General features: G+C 35.8%; 1 protein-coding gene across 2 annotated transcripts in view; it reads right to left on the bottom strand.

The window, feature by feature from the left end:
- Window positions 1-16725, bottom strand: part of RAPH1 (Ras association (RalGDS/AF-6) and pleckstrin homology domains 1) — an 83996-nt gene that overhangs the window by 22130 nt on the left and 45141 nt on the right. For both annotated transcript variants that reach the window (XM_032860001.1, XM_032860000.1), the window contains 4 exons: window positions 15143-15223; window positions 9127-9201; window positions 621-698; window positions 18-177 (listed from right to left, as the gene is read on the bottom strand). In XM_032860001.1, coding sequence (XP_032715892.1) covers window positions 18-177; window positions 621-698; window positions 9127-9201; window positions 15143-15223 — 394 coding nt within the window. The remainder of the gene's footprint in view (window positions 1-17; window positions 178-620; window positions 699-9126; window positions 9202-15142; window positions 15224-16725) is intronic.

Raw genomic sequence — 16725 nt, 5'->3', positions numbered from 1 at the left:
GCAATTAGATTACTAACCCATTTGTAATTCAGAGATGGTTTCTACCAGCGACCAGTCTAAACTATAACCGCAGTGGGATTTGTCCATTAGGTTATCCAGCACTTGTCTCACTGTCTGCCTCTCATCCACCATCATTGTTTTAGAACTATCGTCAGACATGTGGACTCTAATCACCAACTATAACAGGTAAAAAGGAAATTAAATACAAACCAAAAACTAGGCATTCTAGAAATTTCTTCCAATATCAAGTAACGTTGAGCAATGTTCTTAGTTAAATATAAATTAAAACACAAATGATTTTATTATGCAAGAAAGATGCTCTAAATTTAGGTATCAAATAACACATCTAAACAAATGGAAAGCATTTTTGAAATTATAATAACAGGTTTAAGATTATCATAAGACAATTTTGTTTTACTTTTTTAGGAGAATTTAAAACAAAGTTATTTCTTTCTAAACATTTTATCTACAAAAAACATAAGTGAAAAATATATTAGGAAGAAATATCCCTCTACCTTTCTGTATCTTCAAGGTATGTTATATAAACAAGGCAATTCTTTATAGATCTGATAAAAACTGATAAAAAAAAATCCCAAATGAGGAAAAAGCCCAAATATCACCTTTTTCACTTGTGCCTCTTTAATCTTCTCCAGGGCAACTCTGATCTTCTCAGCTTTCAGTTTTGCAGCCTGTTCTTCCTGTGAACACAAAGCACTGCAGATAAACTAATGCTAAAATTATGAGAATTTCTGGTAAGTCTTTTTATCTTAAGGATGTTGCCAGTATTGAATTTCAGGAAGAATATAACTTCAGATACTTATAGAGAGAGCACATTTAAAAAATAACCCTATTCACAAAGTGAGAACAGACATAGTGCAAAGGAACGTTTCTAAGATGCAGACTTGAAGATCTCTTATAGTAAGACTAGATTCCATCTTCTAGAGAAAAAGAAATCTGTGATATAGCAAATTAAGGAGTTTGATTCTATCAATCTGAAGCAGATGAATTTCAGACAGGAGAAAAAGGAGTGTATAATGGGCTATGGGCTGGCCTGCCAGTTTGCTATACCTGCACAGTCCCTCGATTCTGAATTTATACCCACCTTTGAAGCACGGGCAATCTTTTGCATACTAATGTTTTGTTTTATTATACTGAAAATGTATTATCATCATCAAACAGCAGAAAAAAGTCAATTTATTTCTTTGAAACCACATAAAAAATCCTTAATAAAAAATACAGGTATGTTCTTATCAATATACTAATGCAAAGAGAGAAGTCTGCATTATACTCTAGGTTTCACTCTGCTTTGAAAAGTACACAAGATAATCAATGTCTCATGTTAGTAAACTCAAATTTGTTTCTATTAATTCACTGATGAAATTTTTAAATGCTAAATATAATTTTCCAAATATTTAACTTCTAGTAACTTCTTTATAAAATTTAGATTATAAATAGTAATAAAATTATCAAGAACTATAATTATACCTTTATTTTTTCCTAAAATAACATATAGTATTGTAACACCAGTACTTACTTGTACTTTCCAGCAATAGGCCATTGTACACTGTAGTCTTAATCTCCAGTTGAGAAAAATTCATATAAGTAAATTTTCACTTTGTATGAAGGATTACTTTCCAACTCTAAGCTTTTGATTACTCTTGAAAACATCTAAGGAAAATATACACTGCCATCTTACATATTCCTATATTTAATATAAGACTTAAAACGAAAGAAAGATCTAGTTATATCAGCTACTTTTATCTGCTCTGGATTATGATTAAAAGCCATCCATTTCATACTCTAAGCTAACTTCCCTCATTTCAAGCTTAGTAGTTACTACTCCGTAGAACAGAGAAAACAGTAGTTAGAAAGACAGTGGAGCTTGTTTGCCAGAAATCGGATCCTTTTCAATGAGAGGAGCCAGTGAATTAACATAATAACCAAGGTGTGGAAATACTATCTGTAAACCCAATTAGACAGAGAACAAAGAACTTTATTTTAACAATGGAGGGGGTAAGGTAAGACTTGATTCTTAAGACTGTTATAGATATATTCATTTGATTAAAAGATCAAATCATTGTATTGCCTTTATGCAAATAAACAAATAACATAATTATAAAATATGTTGCCTGTGTATTGTAAAATAATTTTTTTTTCCTTTTTAATGCAGGCTATACGACGAGATCACTAAGCTACTGTCATTAAAACTCTCAGTTTCTGGAATAATTCGTTTTAGATAAACAAATCATTGTTAGTTTAATTACCAAACCCTGTGTTTCTGATGAGTATAGCACTACTCTAGAAAGGAATTTTGAATACTATCATTTCCCAGTGGTTTCATGAAACTAGTTGACAGTTGTTTTTTTTTTTGAAGAGAAAAAGGGAAGCAGGAGCTTTATGAATGTCTTCTCAATAGGATAATGATCTTCTGTTTCTCACGGCTCATTTGACACATCTTTGTATTAGTATGAACGGCTGTTACAGAGAGGAAAAATTTACCAAGGCCTATTTTCAAGTTTTACTTCATGTCTCTGAAAAGCAAATTTAAATCTCAAAGTCTGATAAGGAAAGACTGATACATAAAATCAATGCTTTGTGTATGTGGAATATAAACATGAACTTCTAAAAGGCTAAATTCTTTTATAACCTTGTAATTATTCTGCAGAAATTAAAAAAAAAAAAATCCCCCAAGCCAAGAATATTTTTAAAAGAAAAATATTCAAAAGAGTAAGACAAGAACTTTGAAAAGCTATAGACTAGGAGAAAATATTTGCAATTTATCCAACTTATCTGATAAAAGACTATCTAAAATATTCAAAGAAACTTAAAATTTAAGAAAATGAATCCAATTAAAAAACAGGTAAAAGTCATGAACAAACAACTCACCAAAGAAGGTACACAGATAGCAAATAAGCCCATGAAAGGATTTGCTCAATATCATATATCTTTAGGGAACACCAAATTAAAACGAGATATCACTATACAACCTATTAAAATGGCCAAAATCCGAAACACTGAAAACATCAAATGCTGGTGAAGTAGAGGATCAACAAGAACTCACATACATTGCTGGTGGGAATGAAGCCACAATGGAAGAGAGTTTGGTGGTTTCTAATAATACAAATATGCTCTTACAATATGATCCAGTAATCATGCTCCTTAAGATCTACCCAAAGGAGGTGAAAACTTACCTCCACCCAAAAATCTGCACACAGACGCTTCTAGCAGCATTACTCCTAATTGCTAAAACTTAAAAGCAACGCAGAGAGCCTTCAGGAGCTGAATGGGTAAACTGTGCTACATCCAGACAATGGAATATTAGTGCTAAAAGGAAATGATCAAGCCATGGAAAGACACTGAGGAAACTTAAATGCATATTACTAAGTGAACGAACCCAATCTGAAAAGGCCGCACACTGTATGATTCCAACAATAGGACGTTCTGAAAAAGGCAAAACTACGGAGATGGTAAAAAGGATTAGTGGTTGCTAGGGGCTGGGAAGAAGGAGGGACAAAAAGTTGGAACACAGCACTTTCGTCCGAGTGAAGCTATACTGCAGGACGCTGTGTGGGACACGTCATCACACACTGTGCAAATCCACAGAATGAACAACATGAAGAGGGAACCCTAATGTAAACTGTGGACTCTGGATGATAATGATGTGTCAAGAAAGGTTCCTCAGCTGTATCGAATATACCACTCTGGTGTGGGATGTTGATTACAGGGAGGCTATGCATGTGTGGGGGCAGGTAGTATATGGGAAATCTCTGTACCTTCCCCTCCAATTTACTGTGAATCTAAAACTGCTCTAAAAGAATTCAGTTTATTTTAAAAAGACATATACAAATTTAAATAATTACATTCTGATATTGGTTAGAAATATAAAAATAGTACTTTCATACTCCCATTTTATTGTAATATTACTTGCCAAATACAACAGAACACAACCAGTGCTATCTTCTGAAGGACTGATATAAAAAGTCATTTAATTTTAAGATTAGTTTAAACTAAGTTTCTGTTCTACAGGCTAACAGGAAAAATGCTGACATGGTGGAAGAAAGGATTAAAGAAATAAGAGATTCAGTGCAACCATTTAACATACATTAAAAAAAATTGGATTTCCTAGCCATCAATAAGAAACTATCTTTTTGGAAAGCACCTAGGTGGGGCTATTTTAACACCCAAATTTAGCTCTTTCATTTGCTCAAAATAATACTCTTTAATAACTACATAAATTGATCTGTTTTAAAACTATATCAAATTCAAATTTAGGAGCTATGTGCTTAATATCAGCGTAGGCAAATTTTAGTTTATTCTCCAGTTTATCAACAAGGATGATCCTTGCTAGAAGCTTTTTGAAGAAAAAACTGATCAAGATACTTCTTACTTTTAGAGTCCGAATATCATCACCAGAGCAAAACTGAAAATATAAACACTTATATCAAATTGCAAGAGTCATAGTGTTTTATGCTTCCCATGGATAACCTGTTTCTCAGAAAGTTTGACCTTTACCTACATTACTATGGTAGATATATTTCATACCTTTACTTTTAACCATTACAACCCAGGAGAGGAAGAAATTGTTTTAAGCTCATAAAGCGTGCAAGATCAATAAATCTTTGCTGATGTGATTAGACTGTACAGGAAGAAGATATTTGATAGTTTACTTATAAAGGCAATATAAGTCTATGTTCAATGTCTGCAGCCTAATTTCAATACAAAGAACAAAGCTTTATTCATCTCATGTTCTCCTCTTTTTGCTAATGCAGACAACCTCAAGGTCTTAAGTCTTCTGCCCCCTTATCTTCTGACTATCCCTTTCTTCACATTGTCTGTTCCTCAGCCATCCTCAACATAAGTAAAAGAGATCTCACACATATAACAACTTTCTCTTCTATCCTGTCTCTTAAAAGAGGAAAAGACAACCCACTTTCTACCTGAAAAACTCCTGCGCAGCTATCACTAACCATCAAATGCCAAGTCTCCTCAAATTTACATAAAGAACAAAAACTCAGTGAAGATCTTATGATGAAATGAAAGCCAATGCTGTGGTTACAAAGTGTTAAAGCACTCTCTTGAGTGTAAAAATTAGAATACTGATAGAAAGAGTGACAGTTGCTAAGAGACGGCTAGTGAATTCCTTCAACCAAGAAATTATTAAGGCTTTGTTGGTTCAGAACAAATCCAGCTGAAATTAAGGGGCTCAAAATGAATTAACAGTTTCTGTAGGATGTAGTTTATTTTACATTTTACAACAATAAAAAGTTATATCAATTTTAAAAGGTTCAAAGAAAACTTGGAGTGGTAATTAGTTCACTGCCAATGAAATGCTCTACTCTATAAAATTACTTAGAGCCAAAATAATAACTACTTTACTTCCCTGACACTGAAAAAGACTCTCATTGAGAAGAGAACAAACATCAACTGAACATCTAAAGCTTACCACACACAATGAGGTGTGTTACACACGGTATCTCATTTAATTCCCAATAATGCAAGGCCAATATCACTATTATATACATTGTACTGATGAACTAAGGCTCAGAAAGACTAATCTTTCTAAGATCATACAGGCAGTTACCAAATGACTGACTACTTGCTCTCTCCACTATGTCATAAAGGTATAGCATAAACTAATGGGATAGCAGTAAATTAAAACCACTTGTCAAAAAATGAAAGACTTACAGTAACATAATAGCACTTTTATAATTTCTCTGAACCAAAGAAAATGGTGGTTAAAATTACAACAGTTCCTGAAGGTTACTAAAGGACCATTCTGTGACAGATGTGTGTTTAGACTGAAGGCTTGGGTCTGACTGCAGGAGCTTACATTTCATAAGAGACAAAACAATAAAGAGATGTGTGGTTAGTCAGTCAGGGATAAATCCTATGGAAAAAAAAATAACGCAGGGTAGAGGAGTGAAGGATGACAAAAAAATGTACTGTGAGATGAAGAGGTTAGGAAAGGCATTTAGCAGAGTAACCAGAGATTTAAGGGCACCAATCAGCAGTATGTCCTTTGTCCACTGTACCCATTTATAGTACTAATGCCATTCCTAGAAGAAACTGGTTGGCACTGTTTTTAGAGGTTCCCAGCTCAGAGCTGTATGTGGGATAGTTATTTCATTAATAGTGGTATAGTGACAACTGGATTTTGGATGGAAAAAAAAAACAAAAACAACAACAACAACCCATAAACAAAAAACATCTTTTTGGTGCTCTGGCCTAAGCGCAGTGCTACTACGTTCATTCTACTGTGTACTAACTACTGGGCGTTACAATGTCTTAGTTTGGAAAACTGTGTATCAGAGATGAGTAACTGGGGTACCATGCTTTCTGGGTAAGGGGAGCCAGACTGCCACACAGATGGCATGCAAGACGTGTAAACCCATTTTAGTGTAAAAACAACCAAGTGCCCTGGTATTGAGGGCACTGACATTGACAGGCTCCTATAGTTTGGGTTATCTAGGAATTTCTACCTCCTTGGCTCCATGCCCCATTCTAGCCTAAATGTTTAGGCTCTATGCTAGTGAATCACATTCCTGCTCAAATTTCATGTATGTAAGCAGGGTAGTATATAGGAGGAAGCTGGAGCCAGATGTTGGCTACACACACCAGCAATTCCAACACTTGGGTAATGGGAGAAGAGTGGATCCAAGCAGGGATGGCTGGTGCTGCAGTTGGTATTACTGTCTCTTGGGCACTGGGAGGTGAGAAATTACTGACTGCATTTATCCGTAACTTGCAGAGAAAAACTCTCCCTGTGGTAGGAACTTTGTATTGTTCACTGCTATATTTCCAGGGTTGTGACACCGTAGGTATCGAAGTACCTGCTGAATGGATGAAGTTATTCTCTTCAACAGTCTGCCACTTCATTTAGAAAAAAATACAAAGTCCTTAGCGCACCTTGAATAATCTGGTTCCTGCCTACCTCTCCAACCTCAAATCAAGACACTCACTCCTATCTTCATTCAACTACTGTGGCTCCAGCAACATAGCCTTTTCTCAGCGTCTCAAACCTGCCAAATTCTTCTCCCTGTGTTTATCTACATGGAACGCTAACCTTCACCTTCAAGCTGGCTTTTCACCCCCCAATCTTTAGGTTAAATAGCACCCCCTTACAAGGACCTTTTCTGGGGCGCCTGGGTGGCTCAGTGGGTTAAAGCCTCTGCCTTTGGCTCGGGTCATGATTCCAGGGTCCTGGGATCGAGCCCCACATCGGGCTCTCTGCTCGGCAGCGAGCCTGCTTCCCTTCCTCTCTCTCTCTGCCTGCCTCTCTGCCTACCTGTGATCTCTGTCAAATGGATAAATAAAATCTTTAAAAAAAAAAAAAAAGGGCCTTTTCTGATCTTATCATTTAAAGGAAATGTACCCCTAGTACCCTCCCCAGTATTCTCTAATGAACCTTTGCTTCCTCCACAGCTCTTAACATGATTTAAATTTGTTTACACTTGCCCATTAATATTTTTTATCTATCTTCCTAAGCAGACTGTGAGCTCCTGAGGGAGGTGGATATGTTCATTTTATACAAAGTTATATCCTAGGCCCAGGATAATACATGACTCAGCAAATATTTGTTCAATAAATAAGCAATGGAAATGGTAAAACTATTACATCTGAGGGCACTGTACAAAACGGACTGGAGGAAGGGGAGGTAAGAATGAAGAGACCAGTGTGGTAGCTCTGATAAGAGGTTAGGAGCCTATTTTAGGTTGGTGGCAATGGGAACAAAATGGATGAGTGAATTTAATCCTGCAAATTCTTCACTAGAGCTTTAAGATAATAACTGAGAAGAAAAAAGGCACCATGGATGGTAGAGGGCTCACACCGTGGTAACCGGGAGAGTGGCAGCATTCCGAATAGAAACAGCAATGTCACAAGAAGGATATAAATTGTGAGGCAGCAGGGTGAATGTAGGTAAGGAAGCTAAAGATCTGTGGGACTGGAGGTGCTGGTAAAATCCTGGTAATCTTCCAAGAAATACCTGAGTGACCAGGAAATACATTGCTCTTAGGTAGAGAGATCTGATCTCATCTAGAACAGAGATCCTACTTGAAGTCATCAGTGCAAATTGCAGGGAAAGAGAGTAAACAGAGGAGGAGCTGAGGAAAAGAAAGACCTTTGCTATGGTTATAAAGTATAATATGGCTATTATTCACGTAGACTTCTACATCTCCCTAATCTTAAGCTGTTTCTACCCCATTTCTAGATCTACTTTAAAGAGAAACTCAAGCAAGAGAAAGCAAGATGACTCTTGGGTCTTCTCTTTGAGCTAATTCTCAGGGAGGTTTTAGTCATAGCCTTAATACCCCCTTTCAAAAATTTATAACCTTAATAAATTAAAAAAAAAAAACCTTAGACACAATAATAACTTACAGACATTACCCATAATTATTATCATATTCCAAAGAAAATATCTATAACCAAGTCCAATATTCTTGAATTTAACATTTAAATAAGATAATGAAATAAAAACATGACATGAAAAGAGGTCAGAATTTATTTAGCTTCCCTACTTTGTTACTGCTTAGTTAATAATGACAATGGCTAAACAATTTTAAATTGATATAAAATATTAGCCCAGTGAAAATCCCGTTGGACTGACTGAAACCATTCTGAGGGCGGATAACTGAGAAATTAAAATTGCAGTCTTCTCTTCCAATTTGATTAAGCTAATGTAAAGTAAGATTCTGTTTATATAAATAAATGTTTTAATTTATAATACAAGCACAAATTAGAAAACAAAATTTGCTAAAGAAACTCACAGCATGGATAGATAACCACTAGTAATAAAAGTTTAAATTAGAGCAACGTTTTTGGACTTTAAAATAAAGTGTTAAACTAGAAAAAGTGCAACATACTTGGGAAGATGGCCAGGTATTTACAATATTTACAGTATTTTCGGATATTGAGAGTAGAATATTAAGTCATTGTATCTTAAGTCATTAAAATCAATAAAATCAATAAATAATTACTTCAGTAAGAGAAAAAAGTAACTATAACAACAAAGATGCTGAAATAAGAAAGCATAATCTGGGAAATCTGCGAACACAATCAAAACCAGAAATTATATTCTACCTGAAAGACAATAAATATTTACATGCAGGTGGAAAGAAGTAGTATCACCTTGGTCAGCAAATGAGAAGGTTTTCCTGCAATGTTTCTCAGAAGAAGGGAGGTTTCCCTGTCCAGATAGGAGTGCTTGTGCAGAAAAAGAGAGAGAAAAACAAAAAAGGCAAAAGAAGTCAGTGGAGGTTTTATGTGTTTAAAATATAAAGTAGACAAAGAATGTTTCTCTATCATTAATCTCATGTCTTTTTCCTACAGTGAAATGTGTCCATAAGAAAACTTTAAAAAAGAAAAAAAAAAAAAAGAAAAAGAAAGAAAAGGATGGGGAGACAGACCCCATTGATGCCAAGAGGCATGTCCTAGCCAACTCGTGCCAGTCCCTCACTGCGAAAATGGACCGTGCGCTGCCTAGATCACAGAGCCAGCCTGTCTTCTAGGGAGGCCTTTGCAAGTGCCGTGCACACAGCACAGATAACAGGTGTTGAGACCAATGACTAAACAGATGCCTTCCTCTTATTAAAGCCGATAAAGACCCATATAGCTTTAAGTAGTATATTCTATGAAAACAGAATAAGACTTTTAAAAACTTTTTTAAAACTTTGCAAGTATTTCTGATCAATTCAATGACAGCTTTTTTCCAAGAGGAAAAAAGTCCATAAATATTCTGCCTAATGGATATCACCTGTTTTCAGTAAAATCTTAATTCACTCATTACATCAGAATACTAATAAGACTATACTGCACAGTAAAGGACTTACATAGCAAACAAAGGACATAAACAAAATATTAAGTAGAGCTCCTTTAAATTGTTAAATTAATTTAAGCAATTAATATATTTTCATAAAAATGATCTGTGAATAACAAAGGCCTTAACTACTGTTTTCCCCCTTGGTAACTTTTTAGTAACATGTTTAAGGTAAGTTTATGCAATTGTATTTAAACTCAGAGTATAAATTAGAGTTGTTTCCATATAAACGTAATTCAGACTTGCCTGTCCCTAAATAATTCTGAATTAGGAACTATTTTTTAATGCGATGTAATTACTTACCCCCATTTTTTTTTAAAGATTTTATTTATTTATTTGACAGAGAGAGAGATCACAAGTAGGCAGATAGGCAGGCAGAGAGAGAGGGGGAAGCAGGCTCCCTGCTGAGCAGAGAGCCCGATGTGGGGCTCGATCCCAGGACCCCGAGATCATGACCCGAGCCAAAGGCAGAGGCTTTAACCCACTGAGCCAGCCAGGTGCCCCTACTAACCACCATTTAAAATAATACACTGGCACATTCAGTTGAGTATCCTACTCTTGGTTTTGGCTGGGGTCCTGACCTCGGGTCATGGGACTGAGCCTCCATACAAGCTCTGCACTCAGTGTGGAGTCTGCCTGGGACTCTCTCTCCCCACCCTCTCTGTCCCTCCCCCAAACCTGAAATAAATAAATCTTAAGAAAAAAAAATACAATGGTGCAGCTGAGTGATGTTATAGAAAATATTCTATGATGCTGAATTTTATAAATCTAACAATGTATCAAGTTATTCTTAAGAAAAATGTTCTTCGGAAAGAAGTATTAGAGCAGTACCCACTCTTAGTTCACTGTCACATATAATAAAACACATTACTTCAAGATTAGAAACACCGTTAAAGAATACTAATCTTTGGGGCACCTGGGTGGCTCAGTTGTTAAGCGTTTGTCTTTGGCCCAGGTCATGATCCCAGAGTCCTAGGATTGAGACCCGCATGGGGCTCCCTTCTCAGTGGGAGGCCTGCTTCTCCCTCTCCCACTCTCCCTGCTTGTGTTCCCTCTCTCGCTGTCTCTGTTAAATAAATCAGTAAGATCTTAAAAAAAATAATATTAATCTTTGCTCATATCTACACTATGCTGAGTTTGCTATATAGAATTTTATTGCCTATGCATTTTTTTTGTCTTTTTAAAAAAATATAAGATGAACCTTATATACCTGCCCTTTCACCCACTCCTGAAAAAAGAACAACAAAGGAAAAAAAACCCTAAGGTTAAAAAAAATTGGCCATATTAATCAAGATCAGCACTAACAGGATCAAACAATAACAAGAACAGAGACAATTACCTCTAGGTCCTCATTTACCTAAATGGTATAATCCTCCTGAAGGTAAAGATTAGTTGGCTTACCCAAAAGACACGAGGAAAGAAAAATTTCTAAAAATTCAATTTAATTTGAGGTTAACAACTTGCTAAGACGAGGGAGAAAACTGGGAAGGACAACTTTATTGCTCTTATTCCCATTCATTTTTTGCTATTCATATGTAATGGGACAAGTGTATTCTTACACAAATACGTAAAAAATAATTTATGAAAAACCTACTCCTATTTCCTTTATCTTACTCAAACATTAGTTCCTCAGAAAAAGATTCCCCAAATAAGTAAAGTATCTATATTCCAATCATTTTATTTTAAATTCTAAAAAATAAATATGCTTCAGGCCATGAAAACAAAATTTTTTGGTAAATATAATTCCAGACATTAAGTTCAAGTTTAAACTTAAAATCTTTTAAGATTTACTCAATGAGTCCTAAACTCAGATCACCTCAAGACTTCAAATCACTTAAAAAAACAAAAACAAAAACAAAAAACCCAAAACCAAAAAACAACTGTTTTCTGATCAGTAAGAAACAATGATATCTAACTGTATTTGTTTAAAGACTCAAAAGTGGAAGTTATCCATTTAAAAATATTAAAAGGTTTAAACAGCCTAAAATAAAAATGAGATAATCATTATAATATTATAGCTAGTGTACCAAAAATAATCCACATCTAAAAAAATGAGACCACGAATAGCTGAACATGACAATAAATTGGTGTGGGACAGTCAGGTAGCTACTCACAGCTTACTCACTAGCAGGGAGGGAAGCCAGGCCTGCATGTTTCCTCTATCTATGCTATAGGTATTTGTAGCAGAAAAAGCAAAAACCTAGAAACCACAAGAAGCAAACTCCTTCCTTCAAAATATCCTTCATCTATCTTCCCCTAATGGTGCTAATCATACGTTGCTCTAGAATTCCTCAGAAAGGGGGTCAAGGGGTCGGGAGAATTTGTTACTGGAGAAAGATGTTAAGAGGGATGAGAAGCGTGGCATACAGTTGGAGGACTGAGAAAAGCAAAGCACACGGTGATTTGGGCATGTATTTAACTCAACCTTATGTCTTTCAACATTTTGCTGATAACAAAAATACACACCACTTCATTTAAATAGGGCCTTCTTACATTTTCTTTCATTCACCACTAACAACACAAAGTCAGTGGCTTATTTTTAATCCATTTCACTGGTTTATTAGCTTATTTTCTTTCTCTCTTCCACTTTCCACTTTATTTATTTATTTATTTATTAGGTTGCAACTTTGACCCTGGAACCATGCAAGGCACTGGAGATCCAAAGGTGACCAGGATAGGCATTCCTTGCTCTCACAATGTTTAGAGTCTAATGGGGAAATTAAGTGACAATTACAGTACAATGTGTTACGAGGTATGGAAGCAAGTAGGAGGTATAGTACTTAACGCAAAATCAGGGACTCAGAGGAACTATTTTTGAAAAAGCTTAGAGTCCTGGAAGATGTGTAAGGAGTAGCTAGGAGTGCAGTGAGAGGTAGAGACAGAGAGCAACTAGGGGTATCAGAGGATCTAAAAGAGGGTAGTACTGCCTTCAAGGTGACCTTTCAGAAAATGAGTTATTTTGGGCTGTCACAATGAAGAGGAGGGGGGTGTCACAGGTATTTTTTAGAAGAGAATGAGAATGCTGGATGCCCTGCAGCATGGAACAATGTCACATAATAGCAAGTAAAGTCCTGCATCACACAGGAACTTTTATTGTCTTTATATGGAAAAATCACATAGATGGGAAATGCTGTTCATAACACAATCTGAGCTTAGTACCTAAGTCTATTTAAATGTACAGTGTATTTTAAATATGATTTATTTCTGTATGATTTTAATATTCATTGACTTTTCCAAGAATGCTATTTACCATGTAAAACAAATTGAGGGAAGCCAGCATTCTTTTGTCCAGAATTTACCAAAAGTTATTCATTATGTTGGAAAATCATTTCACCAATGGAAACCCAGCTTGAAAAGGTGCCAGTGCCCAAACCGGCAGCATCGATATGCGTTTGGTCACATGCCAGTACCTGACAGGACACATCTCAAATTCTTTTTCACAAAATAACTAAATACTATTAATGAAAAGACATGCCATGCAAGAATTCCTGAGGTTTATTAATAAAGGAGGTTTAAAAATCTTCCACATTACTGTCTTATTTAAAATAGTTACAACACAATGAGAAATCTAAACTGTAAAAATAAATATCAAAATCATTTTATCACTGCCTCATCCAAAGATGTAAGATAGGGAATGGTTTTATCACAATTATACATAAGACCTGGGTGCCTGGATGGCTCAGTCGGTTAAGTGTCTGCCTTCTGCTCTGGTCATGAACTCAGGGTCCTGGGATAGCGTCCTGCATCAGGCTCCCTGCTCAGAGGGGACTCTTCCTTCTCCACTCATGCTCTCTCTTTCTCTCTCTCTAAACAAAATCTTTAAAAAAAATTATACATAAGGCTCATTTATAAAAATTTTATACTTCCCATTTCTTTTGTTGGAGTCTATAAATTGTCTCAGCACATTATCCCTATTTTGTTTAAAGCTATTTTCTTTTCCTACTACCATATAGAGGTATGTTTTGTCTGCTATTACTTGTCACAACATGTTTTAGTTCCAGGTCCACCCAATTTCTGCTTTCTCTAGCCCGTAAAAAATGACTTCTGATCTTTTCACCTGTCTTAAACCCAAATTACAAGTGGGTGTATGATTATGTCATTGTGTCTTTTACTACAGTGGCGGCCAAACATTTAAAAACTGAAATACATTATTATAAGTAACTTTTTGGTTATTCTCCTCCATCATGGGTATTAGAGCATTAAATTCCTTTTAAAAAGCAGGTATGTGGGTAGGTGAGATTATCTATGAATTTCTTTGAGCCAAAGATAGTGATTTAAATTATTTGTTATAAAATGGGGGTTTCAGGACTGAAAGAACTGGGACGTGAAACAAGCAGATGACAATGAAGGGTTGCAGCAAGTGTGGCTGATGCTGAAGAGTGTAAGGGAGGGGCTGAAGGTGAGGCGAGGAAAGTGGTTTTCACTATGCTGGATAAAGCCATTAGGAGATTGTGAAATCAACGCACTGGGTTACTGGGTTATTACCAGACAAAGAAAGGAAGGGGGGTTAAAGAGAATCTGATTCAGCTGGGTGGGGGTCAGGAACTTGGGGGATTTTTACACTTCACAGATGATTCTGAAGCAGCACTGTCCAACTGAATACAAGTCACAAATACAAAATTTTCTAGTAACTACATTGAAAAGAAAAAGCAAAATAAACATCAGCATCTTTTATTTACCTGAAAATATCCAAAGTAGTATAATTTTACAAAGTAATCAATAAAAAATACTAATGAGATATTTACATTTTTAAATACTAAATCTTTGAAATTCACACGGTATTTTATCTTTATAGTCTTTATAGCACATCTCAGTTTGGATTAACCACATTTCAAGTGCTTAAGAGCCACATGTGGCTAGTGGCTACCATAAGGAACAGCACAGATGTGAAGCACCCAGACTTGTCAACCACTGACCAGAGGATGCATTTTTGAAGAAAGAAATTAGGTTTTCAGTGAATCATCAGTGGAGAAAAGTCATTCTACTCGATAACCCCATTCTGAAGAACAGCTACATTTGTGTCTTAAGAAATTTACAAAAGCCCTTAGCTCCAGAATAGAAAAGCAAGCACGTGGTTTTAGGCTCCAATACACAATTTTTCTATATCAGATACGCTACCACCTATATAATCTCACCATAAGTAGTAACAGTCAATGGTGTTGTATCGTACAGTTGTTCATTTGTTTTCTGCTCATTTATTTTTAAACTTGGTTTAATTTTTATTAAAAAACCCTAAGGTTTATGACCAGATTTCATCCTCAGAAGTTCTAAAGAATGTATTCTGCACTGCTGTGTGAGTAGCCGCACGGGCACATTTACAGAACTTACAGGTGTCAGCTCAGCCTGTTCTTCTGTGAAGTCAGTATGATGCTTGGCCTGCTTGCTGGAACATCTCAGAGAAATAGCATGCTGTGGAAATGCAGGAAGGAAGAAAATGATAGGTAAAGGAGGTGGAAAAGGGCCAGTCTCATTATCATGCAGGAAGAGAAAAAGATCACTGAGATGAATCGTTGAAACAAAACCGTAATGAAAAGTTGCATGCATCTTTCATTATATTTTGCAAAAATAAAAAAGAACCAGATGATCCTAACCCTTGATATCTTCAGGATAACCTTACTTCTGGACAGCAGAGCTCTATGGGAGAATACCAAGTCCAGTACCACCTGGTTTAACTGGGCCTTGACTGCTGTTTAGCAGTACTCTTATTCCTCTTTTCCCGTCACTCCCTAAGTCATTCCCTCTAAGATCATTTTTTTTAAATTTTTATTTTTTATAAACATATATTTTTATCCCCAGGGGTACACGTCTGTGAATCGCCAGGTTTACACACTTCACAGCACTCACCTCCCTCTAAGATCATTCTAAGTAGTTTCCAAGTTGGTCAAGCTTCTAGTTTCACCCTTTTCTCTCTTCAGATGACCTCACTCCCCACCCCTCCTGTTACTAAGAACATCACATCCATTAAGAGGATTTTCATCACTAAAATGAATCCTGTAAGTGCACCCCTATTCTCATCCTTCTCTCCATTTCTATATGAATAAATATGTATTTCCCTCTAAAGTCAAGCATGTCCTAGATCCCACTCATTGCCCCTCTTTCTCAAGTCTCTGATACTCAACTACTACAGCTTATTGGGAGTGTGAAAGACAGAAAAATATTCAATACTTATGGGTACACACCTCTTGTTAAACTAGTGTTTTCTCCTTTTCACTGCCAAATTTCCTGAATTCAGCTACCCTCCACATACCACTCAATCTCCCACAATCTAGCATCCATCCCTCTCCAAAGTCTGAATCCTCTGGGTTGTAATGATTTTGTAATTCATTCTCAAAATCATCAGTGACCTTTTAACTGAGGTTTTCTGTCTTTCCTATCATAGCACTTACCACACTGTACTGAAATTGAAATTGTTTGGTTGTCTGTATTGACACCCTCTTCTCACACTATAAATCATAAACTCGTAAGCACATTGTGTATTACATTCACATTTCATCCCTTACAGCCCAGTGTACTGCAGAGGTACTCAAATATTTACGGCATGTGTGAATAACTATTTCTTCTTGAACTTCATGCCACAAGCTTGGCCAGATCAAGACTATTTTCGCTTTGCCTTCTCTACATTATCACTTAAACATATTCAATAGCACTCTGTAAATCACTATTATCAATGGCAGGCCTATCAAATCAATATTGTCAATATCCTCATTCTTGGAAAATAAAAAAATAAATAAATATAGACAGAACTATTAAAGGCTAAAAAACTTACAAATGCAACTGACTCTAAAATGGTTCAGGAAAACAAATGTATATATAAAAGAACAATAAAGCAAGTGTTGCATAATGCTAAAAAAATCAGTGACTCTGAGTAATGAGTTTCTGAGTTCTTTGTGCTATTCTTTCAATTTTTTTGA

Source organism: Lontra canadensis, unplaced genomic scaffold (genome assembly GCF_010015895.1).
Source record: "Lontra canadensis isolate GAN:19392208 unplaced genomic scaffold, GSC_riverotter_1.0 scaffold18, whole genome shotgun sequence".
NCBI classification, from domain to species: domain Eukaryota; kingdom Metazoa; phylum Chordata; class Mammalia; order Carnivora; family Mustelidae; genus Lontra; species Lontra canadensis.
Note: the sequence above shows the minus strand (reverse complement) of the source record. Positions and strands in the feature narration are given on the sequence as shown.